Raw genomic sequence first — 16,397 nt, forward strand, 5'->3', positions numbered from 1 at the left:
TATAATAGGAAGTCAAGGAAAACATTTTTTTTCTTAAAGAGAGGAAGGCAGAATGTGAGGTGGCGTAGACATCTGTGCCTCTGCCCTGGGCCAAAAACAGAATGGTTATTTGCTTCTGATTTGGCAACCAGTCTGCTGCCTTCTCCAGTGGTTAAGTCGCCTTCCTTTCCCTTTCTTCCATTTAGAGCCCCAGGGATGATGAAGTCAGAGAGAGAAGACTGGGATGTGAAGCATCTAAATAGGGAAACAGGACAGAGGTTCAGGGAAAGATAACAGAATAACCCCCATTCTGCTGCTGACCCAGTTGGGTAAATGCTAAATATTCCTCTGCCAATGGCAGTTTTACATGAGTTCTCTGGACGGTGTGAAGGTTGAAAAACACCAGCCTGTCTAGTGAATTCCCATCTTTCTGCTCAAGAGCTTTCTAACATCTGATTCAACAATTTACTAAACTTTCCTTTTTTAAATAAAACTTTTTTTTAACGCTTAGCCCACACCCTCAGAATAAGTCCTTTATTTTTACAGTGGGTACTTTAACTTCTGAGTATATCAGTTGTTTCTCTTTTCTCATAGCTGCATTTAACTCACCTCACTTGCCAACTATTATAGTGCTAAATCCCACTGAAGGGGCTTCTTGTTTTAAGGTAACATCTTCTACCCAATCTGAGAGGTACAGCTCTGGCTTTCTACAACACGGTTGTCTTAGAAACACTTATTTAAAGTTTAGAACACAAAACACCACACACATGAAAAGGGCATCTGTCTGTAATGTTGTAATTTAACTCTTTAACTGATTTAGATGGAAACTTGAGTAGTTAAATAATAGACTGATGAATGCCCCAGAAAGGCATGTATTGAGTAAACAAAGATATGCAAATAGAAAGGGGAGCTAGGGAGAGATTTGTCTTAGATCTCTTGGATCTCTTCATTTTTAGTGGGAAATTCCTTTCGGGTTTTGTTTTGTTTTGTTTTGGGTCTTTTTGGCCGCCCTGAGTGCCTTGTGGGATCTTAGTTCCCCAACCAGGGATCGAACCCGCGCCCTCAGCAGTGAAAGCGCAGAGTCTTATTAACTGGACTGCCAGGGAATTCTAATGGGAAATTCTTTTAAAATATTTTTACTTTCAAAGCTTAAGGCTTCTTTTAACTTAGACTGATTTTTTTCAGTTATGATTTCTTAATGATTGTTCCAAGTGTGTTCTGTGATTCAAAAGAATGAAATATTAGTTTAATAAAGGGTATTTGGGGGTTATTTTTCAGGCTGCTTGGCTACTGTGTTTTATTTGCAATATAAATTTGAGGTTATCCTAACCATTCAAAGAAGCAGTTGACTCTGATTCTGATTTAAGTTTTGGTGAGTCTTAATTATAATTCATCATATATGTAGTTTTCATTCAGTGCTTTTTAAAAAAGACCTTTATGTTTACTTTTTAGACCGACTTTGCACGATTTAGTGGAACAAATGTGGAAACTGACTTCGTAGAGGTGCCATCACAAATGCTTGAAAATTGGGTGTGGGACGCTGATTCCCTCCGAAGACTGTCAAAACATTATAAAGATGGAAGCCCTATTACAGATGATCTGCTTGAAAAACTTGTTGCTTCTAGACTGGTCAACACAGGTATGACTTATAATTTTAGAAAATAAGCTAGAATTGCTTAATGGAGAATTGGTGGCATCTTTTTTCTTTTTTTCTTTTTTTTTTTTTTAGGTAAGAAGTGGATTTATTTAGAGAGATACACATTCCATAGACAGAACGTGGACCGTCTCAAAAGGCAAGAGCGGCACCAGAGCATGGGGTCGTCTCAGAAAGTGAGAGCGGCCATGAGAGAAACACACTCCACAGACTGAGTGTGGGCCATCTCAGAAGCCAAGAGGCCTGCTGCATCTTCTTCTATAGAACTTATTTCGTCTTTTGTAATGATAGTACCCTCAGAGTGTTAATATGGGAAGGGAAGACTGCTAAGTATATTGGAATACTGAACCCTGAAATTATGTCCAAGAAAAAAAAAATACATCTTTTAAATCTTAAATAGAATGAGATGTCTTGCTCCGATTTTGCAATGAGTACTACAGGAATCAGTTTTTGAAATCTATGATGTATGATTAGAACACGTAGTTCTCTCTTCTCCAAAACATGTCCAACATTCTTATGTTATTAGGTCTCCTGACCTTACGCCAGATTGTTTTGAGCAAAGTTGATCAGTCTCTCCATACGAACACTTCGCTGGATGCTGCAAGTGAATATGCCAAATACTGCACAGAAATTTTAGGTGTTGCAGCTACTCCAGGTACGTAAATACGATCACTAAAAGTTCACTCTTCCTGTGAAGCACAGGGTATACTCCTAACACTGCCAGAGAAGGTAGAGTTTGTCAGGCAGGTTGCCTAACATAATTTGCTTCTGATTTCTGAAATCAGACCATGACTTTCAGGTCAGCATGCTCTGTCCTCAGAGTTATCCTGTCCAAATGTGCTTGACGGGGAGGCGGCGCCAGCTTTGCAGCATTTTAGTGTGATCAGGCGTGAGCAGTCGGCCTCCACCCCAGAGCAGAGAAAGCCACTCCCGTTTGGCAGCACCGCCTGGCTCTGCCCTCCCTGTATGCACCGTGACTTCCCTAGGGTTTCGGTAAGATGTTGCCAGAAGGGGCAGTTTGAGAGAAAGGCGCAAGCTTCTACCTTGTGTCTGATTCTGCTTCTGAGGTCAGTTAAGGCAGTTTGACCAGCAGTTTCTAACCTGGTATTATTTATGAGATTTGTGTGAGTGGGTGGGAGATGCTCAGACATATGCTATGTTACATTTATATTTGTGTATTTTAAGCAAACATGTAGCTGTACGTGTATACGTAGTTGGAAAGGTGAGTTTTTTCTATCAAAGAAATTGTTGTTTAATTGAATCAGTCACATTTATACCCATATTAAAGGTCAGAATAGCCCATTGAGTTCATCCAGGCTCCTCGCTTCCTTCTGTGATCTGTTTCTAGTAGACTGAACAGCAACTTTGTGCCTCAGGCCACTTGGACAAAATCCTTTTGTAAAGTAGCCCTAGAGGTAGATTGAATTGGTAAGACCTTTTTAGCTCTTCACGTAAAGAGTTCTTTTTCAGTAATTATGAACCTCAAATAAGTGCCATACTGATACTGTTTCAGATATAAATAGGTGTGACAAAGAGTAGGCTTAATATTATTAGAGTATTTGTAAGACACATATGTGTCTAAGGGATAAGAAAGGAGCGAGTTGTCTGATAGGTGTGGACAAAGCCTCTGAAACTATTGTTAGGCATTCCAGAGCTTAGGGCCGAAACCAGCTCTGAGGCGGAGCTGTGGTAGGAGAGAAGTATGTAAACATCTTGGCCAACGGCACCCATAAACCCAGGGAGTACTAGAGGTGAGGACCTACCACTATCTCCTCCCACAGCTGGACTCCCCATAGGGAAACCTTAGCTAGCTGAGACCCTGCTATTTAACATTTGCCATCACACTGATTGAAATGTATCTTTCTTTAAAGGCACAAATATGCCAGCAACTTTTGGACATTTGGCGGGGGGATATGATGGCCAATATTACGGATATCTTTGGAGTGAAGTATTTTCCATGGACATGTTTTACAGCTGTTTTAAAAAAGAAGGGATAATGAATCCAGAGGTATTGTATTTTTTTTTCCTCCTTTTGTTACTTCTGTAGTTGCCCCCTCCCCTTTAACTCCTAGTAAAAAAAAATATTTATTACACCGAGACTTTTAGAGTAAGAGATCTGATAACAAATCTTAACTTGAAAGTCTGGCATCTTCTCACATCATCATACATCATTAAGTTGCTTTGTGTAAGTGATTAATCCTATAAGTTAAAGAAAAACCCTACTGCATTTTCTTGCTTATTAACATTCCAATATATTGCATAATTAAAATTCAAAGCTTTGTTCATGCATTTGAGCATTTATAGCTGCCAGTTTTGACATGTGCCATACAGTGTTTTAGTTTTATAGGAGGTTGGGAAAGAAAGGTAAACTCCTTCCTGATATAAATGGTCTGCCCATGTTTTGATATACTCTACACACTTTCATTATATATTTGCTGTGGAAGGCACCCTTCTTTCTGTGACTGGCATGCGCCGCCTACTACATGGTTTGTAACCTAAATGCCTTTAAGTAATTTAAGCTGCTTCATTAACCTGAGCCATTCCTTTCTGAGTACAGTGAATTGACTGCCAGGTGGCTGCCAGCCAAACCTTCCTGAGTTACAGTCCCTCACAGTCTCCACTCTTGCTGAAGACTCAGCTGTCAGATTATTTCTAGGGCTGATGGATTTTCCAGTGTGTTTTTCATTCTGTTTGATTTAGAAATTAGAAGAACAAATTATCAAAATCAGGTTCTCTGTGCTTATTTCAACCAACTGATCTGTTCTCCAGACTTTATTGCATACTACCTTACACATATGCACTGAAAGACATTGATGTAATTTGGGCCACCGTCCCTTCCCCCAACACTTCGCCCCCAAAACACCACCTCCAGGACACTTACATTCTATAGACTAACCTTTCCAATCCCTGCATCTTCAGTCCCACCCTACTCAGGCTGTTAGGTCCCTGTAAGTCTCTTTCTATTCCCTGGCCACCCCATTTAAAACGATCAACCACTAACTTGTTCTCATAAATACCCTGACTCCTGCATGACCTTCAGCCAGTGCCCAGCCCTGGATTCCTCTACCATCTCATTTAGAGATGGTGACCTTGGAATTCAGTCTTCTGGGGAAGATCTTGCGGCTCCACTTAATGCCCCACTGCAGTCATGCTGTCGAACCTGCACTGGACCCCCAGTGTGACTCCACAGTCCTGCTCTACTTACCTTATTGGGGTCCCCACCCTCTCTCTCTCTCTCAGCAGATGCTCTCTCCTCTCTACTAAGAACATTAAGATTATTGACAGTGAGTACCTTCATCTTTCTTTCTCTTTCTGTACTTCAATATTTATCTTCTCTCCTCCTGTCTCAGGAGACATGTCTATAATACTAAGACTTACTGCTTTGCCATCTCAGGAAAAAAACTTACCACTGACTCTGATAATTTCAGTGCTACTACTCAGTTGTTCTTCCTTTCACAGCCTACTCTCTTGGTGTAAGAAACAGTTTCTGCAAACCTCTGTTTCCCGGCTTTTGCCTCCACCAACTGAACTGGAAAGTTACCCTCCCTCCAGAGTTACCTACTACTGATGATCCAATCGCCAACTCCCAAAGGCCCTCATCTACCTTTTGTTTTACTTTATGCTTCTTGGTATTCCTCTCTTTGTCACAGCCCTTAGCTTAGCAAACAAATCCCTCTGCACTTCCCAGAACTCGCAGTGTGTCAGCCAAATTTGTATGTTCCCTTGTGTCTTTCCTCCTTCACAAATTTATTCATTGTACTTCTTCCACCTAAAACGTATGCCTTCCTTGTCTGTGCCTCTCCAAAATCGTACCATTCATAAAGGCCCTATTCAAATGAAATCTTCCAGATCATCGAAACCAGAAGTGATATTTCCATTCTCTGAACAGAAGAGTGAACTTGGGCATGGGATAAGGGTTTCAATAAGCTTTTTCTTGTGTCTGGAATGTTTAATATAACTATTATACAAAATGAAAAAAATCAGGTTATAAAATATTTTACACCATAGAATGCGAATTTTGATTTTAAAATATACATTCAGGAAAAAAAAGTACATCAAAATGTTGTCAATTGTTATCTCTGAGTGGTAAGTTTCTGAGTATTAAATATTTTTCTGTACTTTTTATGGAGCTTTTTCATATTTTTACATAGAGCATGAATTATTGTAGAAATCAGAAAACAATGTTTAGAGAGACACAAGGTCCAGAGATGCAGAGGTACAATTATGACCTCCACTCACTCTTAGTAGTTGGCGAGGCTTCCTGGCGTAATTGCTACAGCACCTCTTTCACCGCCCCTGGTCCGCTCACATGACCACATCCCCAGGAGCCTCCACTGTCTCCTTTCTTCTTCCCGCTGTCAAGGTAACAGCCAAAGTACTGATCCCAGTGGATCCCAAGGAACTTGCAGGTCCAGCAGGAGCCATCCCTGCCATTATGCTTCTATGTACCTCCTTTTATCTCAGGCTTCACAGCTTGGCAGGCAGCCAGGCTACTCTTAATTCAGACAAAAGGGCTGGGTTGAATGTGGAGAAAGCAAGATTCCCTACAACTTGGAGTTGTTGCCTTGTGAGGTTAAAAACAGTTTTCAGTTTTACTAAAATTCTGAATTCAGCTGTACTATGTATTATTACTCATCTTATGCCAGGAAGCTGGCTTTAATCCCTTCTTTTTTCCTTCCTATTAAGTACTCTGGAATATCGTCATTTCTTGTTCCCCTGCTGTCACAGCAATAGTGAGTCTGGCTCCAGTGGCCAAGGAGAATCCCATTGCACCCATCCTCACGCTCTTCACTGCAGTGGCAGTTATGGGAATAGCTTTTTATTTTTTTATTTTTTAAATTAATTATTTATTTATTTATTTTTGGCTGCATTGAGTCTTCATTGCTGCACGCGGGCTTTCTCTAGTTGTGGCGAGCGGGGGCTACTCTTCGTTGTGGTGTGCAGGCTTCTCACTGCAGTGGCTTCTCTTGTTGCAGAGCACGGGCTCTAGGCACACGGGCTTCAGTAGTTGTGGCGCACAGGTTTAGTTGCTCTGCGGCATGTAGGATCTTCCCGGACCAGGGCTCGAACCCGTGTCTCCTGCATGGCAGGTGGATTCTTAACCACTGCACCACCAGGGAAGCCCAGGAACAGCTTTTTAAATAGCCATTCTGTACCCTCCTACAGTGTACTGCTTGTTTGGTTTTGTTTTAATTTTTTTTTTTATTTTTACAAATGTTTGCTCTAAAATAACACCCAATATACACAATTTAAATATCCATTTATTTAAAATTAACACTTTGGAATAACAATCCTGTTCTACAAAAAACTTCAGTCATTATTACAACTATGTATATGTGATGAAGGGAAAGAATTTTTGTGGTATAAAGAAATACTGAATTTGATCTGAAGTCATGGGAATCAGATCAGTCACAATATATCATGCAGACTTTGTTGTCTCAAGGTCCCTCACACTCCCTAGTGTATATTTGGAGCATTTTGAGAAGATAGCAGGATGCCCCTTCAAGGAGTCAGTGCCTGCTATTCTTAGTCCCCAGCTCTAGAGAGGCTCAGGGCTGAAAGATGATGTATTGTTGACCTTATTGTTCATGGTCATTAGTATCGACAAAAGAACACCTCCAGGCCCTCCCTCTGTAACCTCTTACCATCCTGCAAAGCCCAGGGTCTGGTTGAGAACCATTTCAGATCTTAACAAGCAGAACTATAGAAAGTGTGCTACTCACTGGGAAAACAGTAATGGGAAGGGTCAAATACAAACCTGCAGGCTTCTGAATATCAAATGTTAGCAATAGAATATTTTACAGTACAATCGTTTTTATTGTTTCGATGGCCTCTATCAAAGTGTTAGAACTGGCCACTTACCTGTAATAGCCTAAAAGTTTGCTACCTCTGGTTTTATCTGTAATTTTCTATGTTCTTCATAGTAAATAGGTGTAACATCTTGACTGTTTAATCAGTTTGTTAAATATTACCTAAAGCCTTCATTTCTAGTAAACATGGAGAAGTTGTCTCAACAGACATACCTTTTACTTTTCCAACTCATCTCTTAAATAACTATGGAAGGGAGCTGCTTGGGAGTAACACTTTTCCAGCAAACTCTAGCTCTTTCAGGAGCCCTTTAAGGTTGCCAAATGTAGTTTCAAAATCTAGCAGCTAATCATAGTGTTGCAAGAATAAGGGCATTTTAACTAGGGCCATTTCTTTTTTTCTCTTTATTTATTTATTTATTTATTTATTTATTTTTGTGGTACGCGGGCCTCTCACCGCTGTGGCCTCTCCCGTTGTGCAGCACAGGCTCCCGACGCGCAGGCTCAGAGGCCATGGCTCACGGGCCTAGCCGCTCCGCGGCACGCGGGATCCTCCCAGACCGGGACACAAACCCGCGTCCCCCGCACCGGCAGACGGACTCTCAACCGCTGCACCACCAGGGAAGCCCTTTTTCTCTTTTTTTAAAATTAATTAATTAATTAATTGTTTTTGGCTGCATTGGGTCTTCGTTTCTGCGGGCGGGCTTTCTCTAGTTGCAGCAAGTGGGGGCTACTCTTCATTGCGGTGTGCAGGCTTCTCACTGTGGTGGCTTCTCTTGTGGAGCACGGGCTCTAGGAGCGCAGGCTTCAGGAGTTGTGGCACACGGGCTTCCGTAGTTGTGGCTTGTGGGCTCTAGAGCGCAGGTTCAGTAGTTGTGGCGCACGGGCTTAGTTGCTCGGTGACATGTGGGATCTTCCCGGACCAGGGCTCGAACCCGTGTCCCCTGCACTGGTAGGCGGATTCTTAACCACTGCACCACTAGGGAAGCCTGGGCCATTTCTTTTTATGAGGCAACTTCATTGTGGGAAAATTTCCTAAAAGTTAATAGACATTGTGGATTCAAAGGCAATTATATTGTTGCGCTAGAATGATGTTCCTCCTCTTCTGCATTTAGAGTAATTGCTATGCTTCGTTTTTTTCCATCAGTGAAGAAGAAATACAAACAAGTATCACATGCAGAAAGGAATACTGAGAAAGTCAAGACAGTTAAGTGTAACTATCCACAATGCCATATGGAAGGAGCTAGATCTTACATGCAATAACAGACACAGAAACATAGGAAGAATCTTGGTTAAACAAGAAAAAGAATTACCTGACAGAAAGTGTTTTATAAAGCTAAGTATTCCAGGACCCTTCAAACAGAATCCTAGGACCAGTTCCTGCTATAATATGTTGCTAAGAGAGAATATGAAATTCCTCTCCTGACAGTCCTTACAAATGGATTAAATTCTGCTTCAGCTTCCCCGATCTACCACCCCAAAGCTGATTTTTCTTACACTTCAACCTTTTCTAACAGCATTAAATTTTGCCTGATTTAAGGGACAAAGGAAGGAAATGGGATTGATTTCCAACCTACTTCTTGAATATTTACAATGCCAGACCTTCTAAGCCTTGAATCCCAACCAGCTGGAAGCAGTTTTTCTTCCTTTTTGTGTTCCTACAGCCCTTCTTTGTGTTTCTCTTAGAGCTCTAATAATCTGCTTTGTTAATTGTCTATTTCTTTATCTCACCTCCTAGATCATAAGGCTCTTGTAATAAGAACTGTTTTGTTCATCTTGGTGTTCGTCCTCTGCTTCAGAACATTTAACTACTATTGGGCCCAACTGGTAGTTGCTCCAACTGCTTCCACTCTTCTGTCCCCCTACTACACACGACTTCCCTTCCTTTTTTGTCCGGATCTCCTCCCTCCCCATAGTTATTTATTCTTCCATCCTCACAAATTGAAACTTCGCTTAAGGTTTCCAGAAGACCTCTTTCACACAAGGGAAGATTCCTACCACCATTCTTTGTTTCCGTCACCACCAATCTTTCACTCTCTCCCTCCTTCCTGTTTGTTGTCAAAGGTATTCTTTTTCTGCCCTCAACCTCCCCACCGTCACTCATAAAAAAACAAAGTATGTGCTGTTGGAAAGTTTACAGATGAGTTGCGGAAGGAAAGGTTTCAAAGTCCACTTTAAAAGCGGGCTGGTGAGGCTGGGAGATACCTGATCGTCATCACCTGTCCTTGGGCGGATGCTTTCTGCCCTGTTGCCTGTTACTCAGCGTCCGAAGGAGATACCTGGCTCCACTCCCTATAGTCTGTCACAAGAGGAAGGAGAAAGAAGGGAGGGTTGGAAGGCTGTGGGAGCTTGCATGTGCTCCTTCAGAGAAGCCAGAGATGGCAGGAGACCCAATCTGTTTCCCAATTTATGTGTTCTCATTGTTGGTAGATGATGGGTGTCCTTCATTCGGATAATTATGATTGCTCTTAAAATATTACCTCAAATAAAGGGCATAGATTCTTGCATAAAATGAGTGCCTTGTCTCTTCTTAGTATTCCTACTAAACTATATATTCTATTTTATACTAATAGTGGAGATGAAATCTCTTGTGCTTTTTTCTAGCTTTATTAGGAGACAAAACTAATTTTAAGGAAATGCTGAAAACAGGAATGCATTTGTTTCCCTGACTGTGTATAAGTGACTGAACTTAGGGGCGGTGTGAGGAGAAGGGAAATGAAAGGAGGGATGGATGACTACTCAGGTTTATTGAATACCAGCATATGGCAGGAATGATTCTAGGCAGCAGGCAAGGTACTAAAATCATCTCCTCTAATTCCTCATACACTGAGGGAGGTAGGCATATTCCCACTTTACAGGTAAGGAAACCAAGGCCCAAGGCCACATAGCTGAGAATGAAGCCGAGATTCAAACCTGGGCCTGACTCCAAAACTCCTGATCCTGCTTTAGAAAAATCAGTGTTGGGGAATTCCCTGGCAGTCCAGTGGTTAGGACTCCATGCTTCCACTGCAGGGGGCACAGGTTCGATCCCTGGTCAGGGAAGTAAGACCCCACATTGCTGCATGGCATGGCAATCAATCAATCAATCATCTGAACATTTTTAAAAAAAGAAAAAGAGGTACTTCCGTGGTGGCGCAGTGGTTAAGAATCCTCCTGCCAATGCAAGAGCCACAGGTTTGAGCCCTGGTCTGGGAAGATCCCACATGCCGCGGAGCAGCTAAGCCCATGCGCCACAACTACTGAGCCTGCGCTCTAGAGCCCGTGAGCCACAGCTACTGAGCCCACATGCCACAACTACTGAAGCCTGCACACCTTGAGCCCATGCTCCGAAACAAGAGAAGCCACCGCAAGGAGAAGCCCGCACACCGCAACGAAGAGTAGCCTCCACTCGCCGCAACTAGAGAAATCCGGCGTGCAGCAACAAAGACCCAACGCAGCCAAAAATAAATAAAGTTTTAAAAATAAATAAATAGATAAAGAAAAAGAAAAGAAGGAAAGAAGACATCAGTGTTAGAGAGGACTTGCACAGTTGCCAAAAGACACATGTTAACCTTCCAGGAGTAAAAACCACAGAAGTGACTGATGCTGATTTTCCTTCCCTGAACTAATAGGAGCTCCTACGCTATGCAGATCCCCCTGAACAATTTTTTTAGCATGAAAACTTGTAGTGGTTGCCTTAGAGCATCTCTTCCTGCTTTGCTCACAGTTACAGTTCCTTAATTATATAAACAGAGTAGAACAATTCACAGCAAAGACTCCTTCCACCTGTGGCATATGTCTCCCAAGCAGTGTTCTCTCGCCCAGAGAAGCCGGTACCTTCGTAACACACAAATTTGCTTAACTTTTTTTTTTTTTAAAGAAAAGCAAGATCCGATTACCAAAATGACTCTTAAACTCTTCTCCAAACTTCATTGCAAAGGAAATGAAACTATTAAAAGATAATTGCTCTGTAATTCAGGAAATTGAATTAACTTGTTTGGAGCTATAAACAGGGGAGGACTTGCACTGCCCTGAGCCACATATTGTGAGACCAAACAGTGCCCTGCTCCACAGTGACTGTACGGCAGAGGAGGCATGAGCTGGCTCTTCACAGCAACGTGCAGCTCCTCTAACGCTTGCTTTTCTTTACTACCAACATTTACAGTTCTCTGTACAAAATGAGAATATTCTGGCAGATGTCCACATTTTGGTGATAATTTTTTTTACTTTATTTAAATTTTCATTACTGTTCCTATAATATTTGTGCAATGAAATATGTCTTTTTACTAAATAAAAGACTCTCAGATCTTGAGCATTAAGAATTTCTGCAGGTAAATATTAATAATTGAGGTTACATGATAGGTACAAGAGGGTTCAGTATACTGTTCTCTCTACTATTAGTATATATTCAAAATTTTTCCGTAATAAGTGGTTTAAAATATTTTTATCATTCAGATCAATTTAATTCACATTTTCTAAGTTCTTCCTATACTGCTTTGTCCAGAGATAACTGCCCTTCCTTGCCCCACCCACTAATCTAACACTGGTCAAATTTAGACACATTGGGGATTGAAAGAAAGGGAAGTGGGGTAAGCTGTGTTCGGCTCAAGAGCTCTGATCTGCTACTTCTTAGAATAATAAAGTCCATGATGAGAATAGCCATCACTCACATTTTAGGTTCTAGATCGCTACTCTAACAGTAATTAATTGATGCAGACCAAGCAAGAAATGACACATCTTTTTTTTTCTTCCTAAACAAAATTAGATCTAGCTCTAAACTGTCATTACCAGGGTTTTCAGGAAGTCCAATATCAGTGATTACAGGCCCGCACTTTTTAAGAAAATTTACTCAAAGCTTGTAAATAAGGCAACAAGATTGCTACTCGCTAGGCCCCAGACCTGTATAATAGCCACATGTAGCTACTGAGCCATTGAAATGTGGCCAGTGCTACTGAAGAATTGAATTGAGATGTGCTGTAAATGTAAAAAACACACTAGGTTTTGAAGACATAAAAAATAAATCTCAATAGCAGCCTATATTGATACATGTTGAAATGATAACATTATAGATATACTGGTTTAAATAAAATATTTTATTAAAATTAATTTTACCTATTTTCCTCCCTTTTTTAATGCAATTACTAGAACATTTAAAGATATATATGGACCACATTATATTTGTACTGGACAGTGCTCTCTAGAGTTTATAGGAAGTAACTTTGACTAATTGTTTACTCCTGATGAAGGCCCATCGGTGAAGTTAGCTCTTCGCCTGTAGATCATTAATAAGTTGAAGATTATTTCTGTTTATAACTGAAAGATAACCCGGAAAGTTTTGATTTCATGACCCTTGTAAAACATTAAGTAGTTTTGTATCTAACTTGGTGGATTTCATTCATCAACATTTTATTTTCTTTAACAGTTTGACTAGACTTATCTCTGATGGTTGTACCAAGCAGAATCATTGTCATAAGTCAAAAATGAGATTACTTTTGTCTCCAGAAATTCTCAAGCTATTTATGTACTTGGAGAGACTATTAATGACTGTTCAAATGATATAATGGATATAAATTTGAGTGTTACTCTGTGAACTATTTTATGCGTAGATTTAGAATTAGGCTTCACTGAATTGTCTTGCCTTTCTTTCCTAAAAGGACGGTGAAAAGGAAGTGAAAATATTGAATAATGCTGCTACTGAATTACAGTTGTTTGCTTTATCTGCTCATGTATGTGTGTAAATAAAGGCAGAGGAACTATGATGTGTTTTAAAATTCCAGACCTTGTCCCCAAAGAAAACTTTGCAAAGGTCCTCCTTCCCCATGCTGGGCCCACAGAAATGTCCTACCCTATACCACGGGACATGTGCTGTTGCCTTACCCCATAAGTAAAAAGGGTTTTTTTAATGAGCCCCTCATAAAAATATAGCAGAAGCCATTTTGACAGTAGCTGGGCTACTGTTTCCAAGTATACTGAACCCCTATTTGTAGCCTAATTGAACACTTGCTTTACTAACCCTTTTGAAATCGCATTTGGGATGGGATGGCAAATAGGAGCCTGTTCTGTCTTCCATTTGGCTATTTTTCGTTTGTTTGCTCACATAGTCAACATGCTGCTGAGAGTCTAAGGAGACAAGACAGCAATAAAGGGGAGTGCGGAAGACCGAGGTCTAAGCTCCAGATCTCTTAGCTACCGAAGTAAATAAATAATGCAGAGCTGCAGTCTATGAGGGAGAACATCCAGACAAAGCTGAAGTCCCTTTTTCTCTTCTCTTTCGTATCGAGAGATTTGGGAAATTGCTATAACCATGAATTATTAGGCGTGTTTTATTTTATCAGGTTGGAATGAAATACAGAAACCTAATCCTGAAACCTGGGGGATCTATGGACGGCATGGACATGCTCCAGAATTTCTTGAAACGTGAGCCAAACCAAAAAGCGTTCCTAATGAGTAGAGGCCTGCATGCTCCGTAAACTGGGGATCTTTGGGAGCAGTCCATGTCTGGAGGACAAGCTGACATCATCTTGTATTACTGGCCTGGAAACTGAAGGGAGTTTTGCAAATGAAAATGTAGATTTCTATTGACTTCCTTTTGTTTTTTGATTTGAAAAATTATACAGATGTAAATGGAATTATAAATACGGTGACCTAAGAAAAGACCCATTAGAAAATAATTGTACTATAAAATTTCATAAAAATGGATTTGGTTTCGTTTTATAAAAGTTTCATATGAATGTAATTTGATTTTTTTACTGTTGTAATCTAGATTACTATTATAATTAAGAATTTTTAAATTGAATCATAGACATTATATACTTTGATCCTTCTTATATCTTGAAGTTTTGTACTTGGGATTTCTGAACTGATAAATGAATCACCACGTTCCTCTGTTAAATATCGCCTCAGAGCTTTGCATCCACTTTGACTCTGTCTCCCAGTAAAGTGTGACTCACCTCTTTGCCTGCGTATCTCAGGGCCAGGGGAATATGCCTCAGTAATGCATTTATCTGTATTTCAGGCCTCATGATTTCTAACTTTCTGCCACTCTTGAATAATGTTACTCCAATTGGTTTAGTCTTTTCTGTCTAACGTCCAGTCAGAGAACACCAGAAAATTATGAGTTTTAGCTGAAATTACTTAATGCATATTGCAGGTTTTAATATCTTGTATTAGAGAATTTTGGATCTTGGATTAGAGGTTCATTTCCACTTCAGCATACAAGAGTGTCAGCCTTTCTGCATATTTGCCAATTAGAACACTAAAGCAAGTCCAAGGACATTTTTCTCTTCTCATGTTTCTAATAAGTGGTAGGGACTTTGCCTCCTTTACTCTACCCCTCACCCGAAGTGGCAGGTAGACATGTCACAAGGTCTATCCCGAGTGCCACAGGAAGAAAGCTGAAGCTGATATGGAGCATAAAGGGTCCAGAAACTCCAGGAGAGGAGTGGGTTCTGCACAGAAGTGTTTGAGGACGGCTGCCCCAAGTGTTATGTGTGCTTCAGCTCAGCCATGGCAAGGAGGCTCTTCCATGGCTTATTTTGTCTGGTGATTGTAAGTGAACCTTTGGATCACTTTAATTCTCTTTACTGTGGGCCTAAATTCCATTTCTTCATCAGACCAGGAAACTTACGTACTTATTTTTCCTCTAGGAGTCTACTCAATGAAGAAACCAAAACAGGATAATTTTTTTTTAATTAAAAAAAACTAATTTTGAATGTATGCATTCTTCACAGGACTTCTAATTGTTGTACAGTGTGTACCTGAGGTATGACTTTGCTGGCCAGGAACAAAATTAGAACCTTTCCATTCTCTAGTCCAAATGGACTTTGTGCTAAATAAAAAAAAAAATATTATGCTGCATAGTCAAACTGTAGACAGCAGGAAAAATCAAGAGCTATAGAGACACAGAAGAAAATTCAGATTATTATTGTCAAGCAAATACCCTTAACATCAAGGAAATCCCACCCTCCCTTCTGAGACAATTGCCTGGCCCTCTCTCCCCGACATTTGTTCAGCATCACCACCTCAGGTCCGTGAAGCTGGGTTTTTTTTTTGGTGGGGGGGGCGGGTTGGTCTGAGCAATGTATGATACTTTTCTCACATTTGTTTTTTTCCGGACTGTTCTGTCTTCCAGTTTCAGGCAAAAACTCTCTTCAGCTTTTTCTATCGCCCAATGCATCTCCTTAACAATAACTTTATCATTTTAAATCTTAACTTATTTCATATGGAAAAACTAATACTTGGTGTGAAAAAGGCTGCACACAATAAAATTACATTATTATCCATGAGAATGAACTCACATTTCTTTCATACTTTAATGTTAAAACTGAAATGCATAAGAAAACAAAAGTGCTGTGGTGTTCTTTTTATTTAGGGTTCACATCCAGTATTTAGAATCTACCGAAGAACATAATGTCCATCAACAGATGAATGGATAAAGAAGATGTGGTACATATATACAATGGAATACTACTCAGCCATAAAAAAGAACGAAATAATGCCATTTGCAGCAACATGGATGCAACTAGAGATTATCATAGTAAGTGAAGTAAGTCAGAAAGACAAAGACAAATACCACATAATATGACTTATAGGTGGAGTCTAAAATATGACATAAATGAACCTATGAAACAGAAACAGAATCACGGACATAGAGAACAGACTGGTGGTTGCCAAGGGGGAGGGGATTGGGGGAGGGGTAGAGTGAGAAGTTGGGGTTAGCAGATGTAAGCTTTTATATATAGAATGGATAAACAACAAAGTCCTACTGTATAGCATAGAGAACTATATTCAATATCCTATGATAAACCATAATGGAAAAGAATATTAAAAAAAGAATATATATATATATATAACGGAATCATTTTGCTATACAGCAGAAATTAACACAACATTGTAAATCAACTATACTTCAATAAAAAAGTAAAAAAACTTTAAAAATAAAATCTACCAAAGAACAGCAATAAAATCAAATATTCATC

At 40.1% G+C, this 16,397-nt stretch overlaps 1 protein-coding gene across 7 annotated transcripts in view; it reads left to right on the forward strand.

Moving 5' to 3' along the window:
• NLN (neurolysin) overlaps positions 1-15,707 on the forward strand; it is a 99,980-nt gene extending 84,273 nt beyond the window's left edge. For 6 of the 7 annotated variants that reach the window (XM_019929955.3, XM_019929959.3, XM_073802161.1 and 3 more), the window contains 4 exons: positions 1,432-1,618; positions 2,160-2,288; positions 3,505-3,641; positions 13,755-15,707. In XM_019929955.3, coding sequence (XP_019785514.1) covers positions 1,432-1,618; positions 2,160-2,288; positions 3,505-3,641; positions 13,755-13,889 — 588 coding nt within the window. In that variant the 3' untranslated portion in view covers positions 13,890-15,707. Of the gene's footprint in view, positions 1-1,431; positions 1,619-2,159; positions 2,289-3,504; positions 3,642-13,735 lie in introns of all 7 variants that reach the window. The other variant, XM_033852909.2, reaches the window with a different exon arrangement.
• The last annotated feature ends 690 nt before the right edge of the window (positions 15,708-16,397 follow it).

The sequence above is a fragment of the Tursiops truncatus genome, chromosome 3, assembly GCF_011762595.2.
Source record: "Tursiops truncatus isolate mTurTru1 chromosome 3, mTurTru1.mat.Y, whole genome shotgun sequence".
Lineage (NCBI taxonomy): Eukaryota > Metazoa > Chordata > Mammalia > Artiodactyla > Delphinidae > Tursiops > Tursiops truncatus.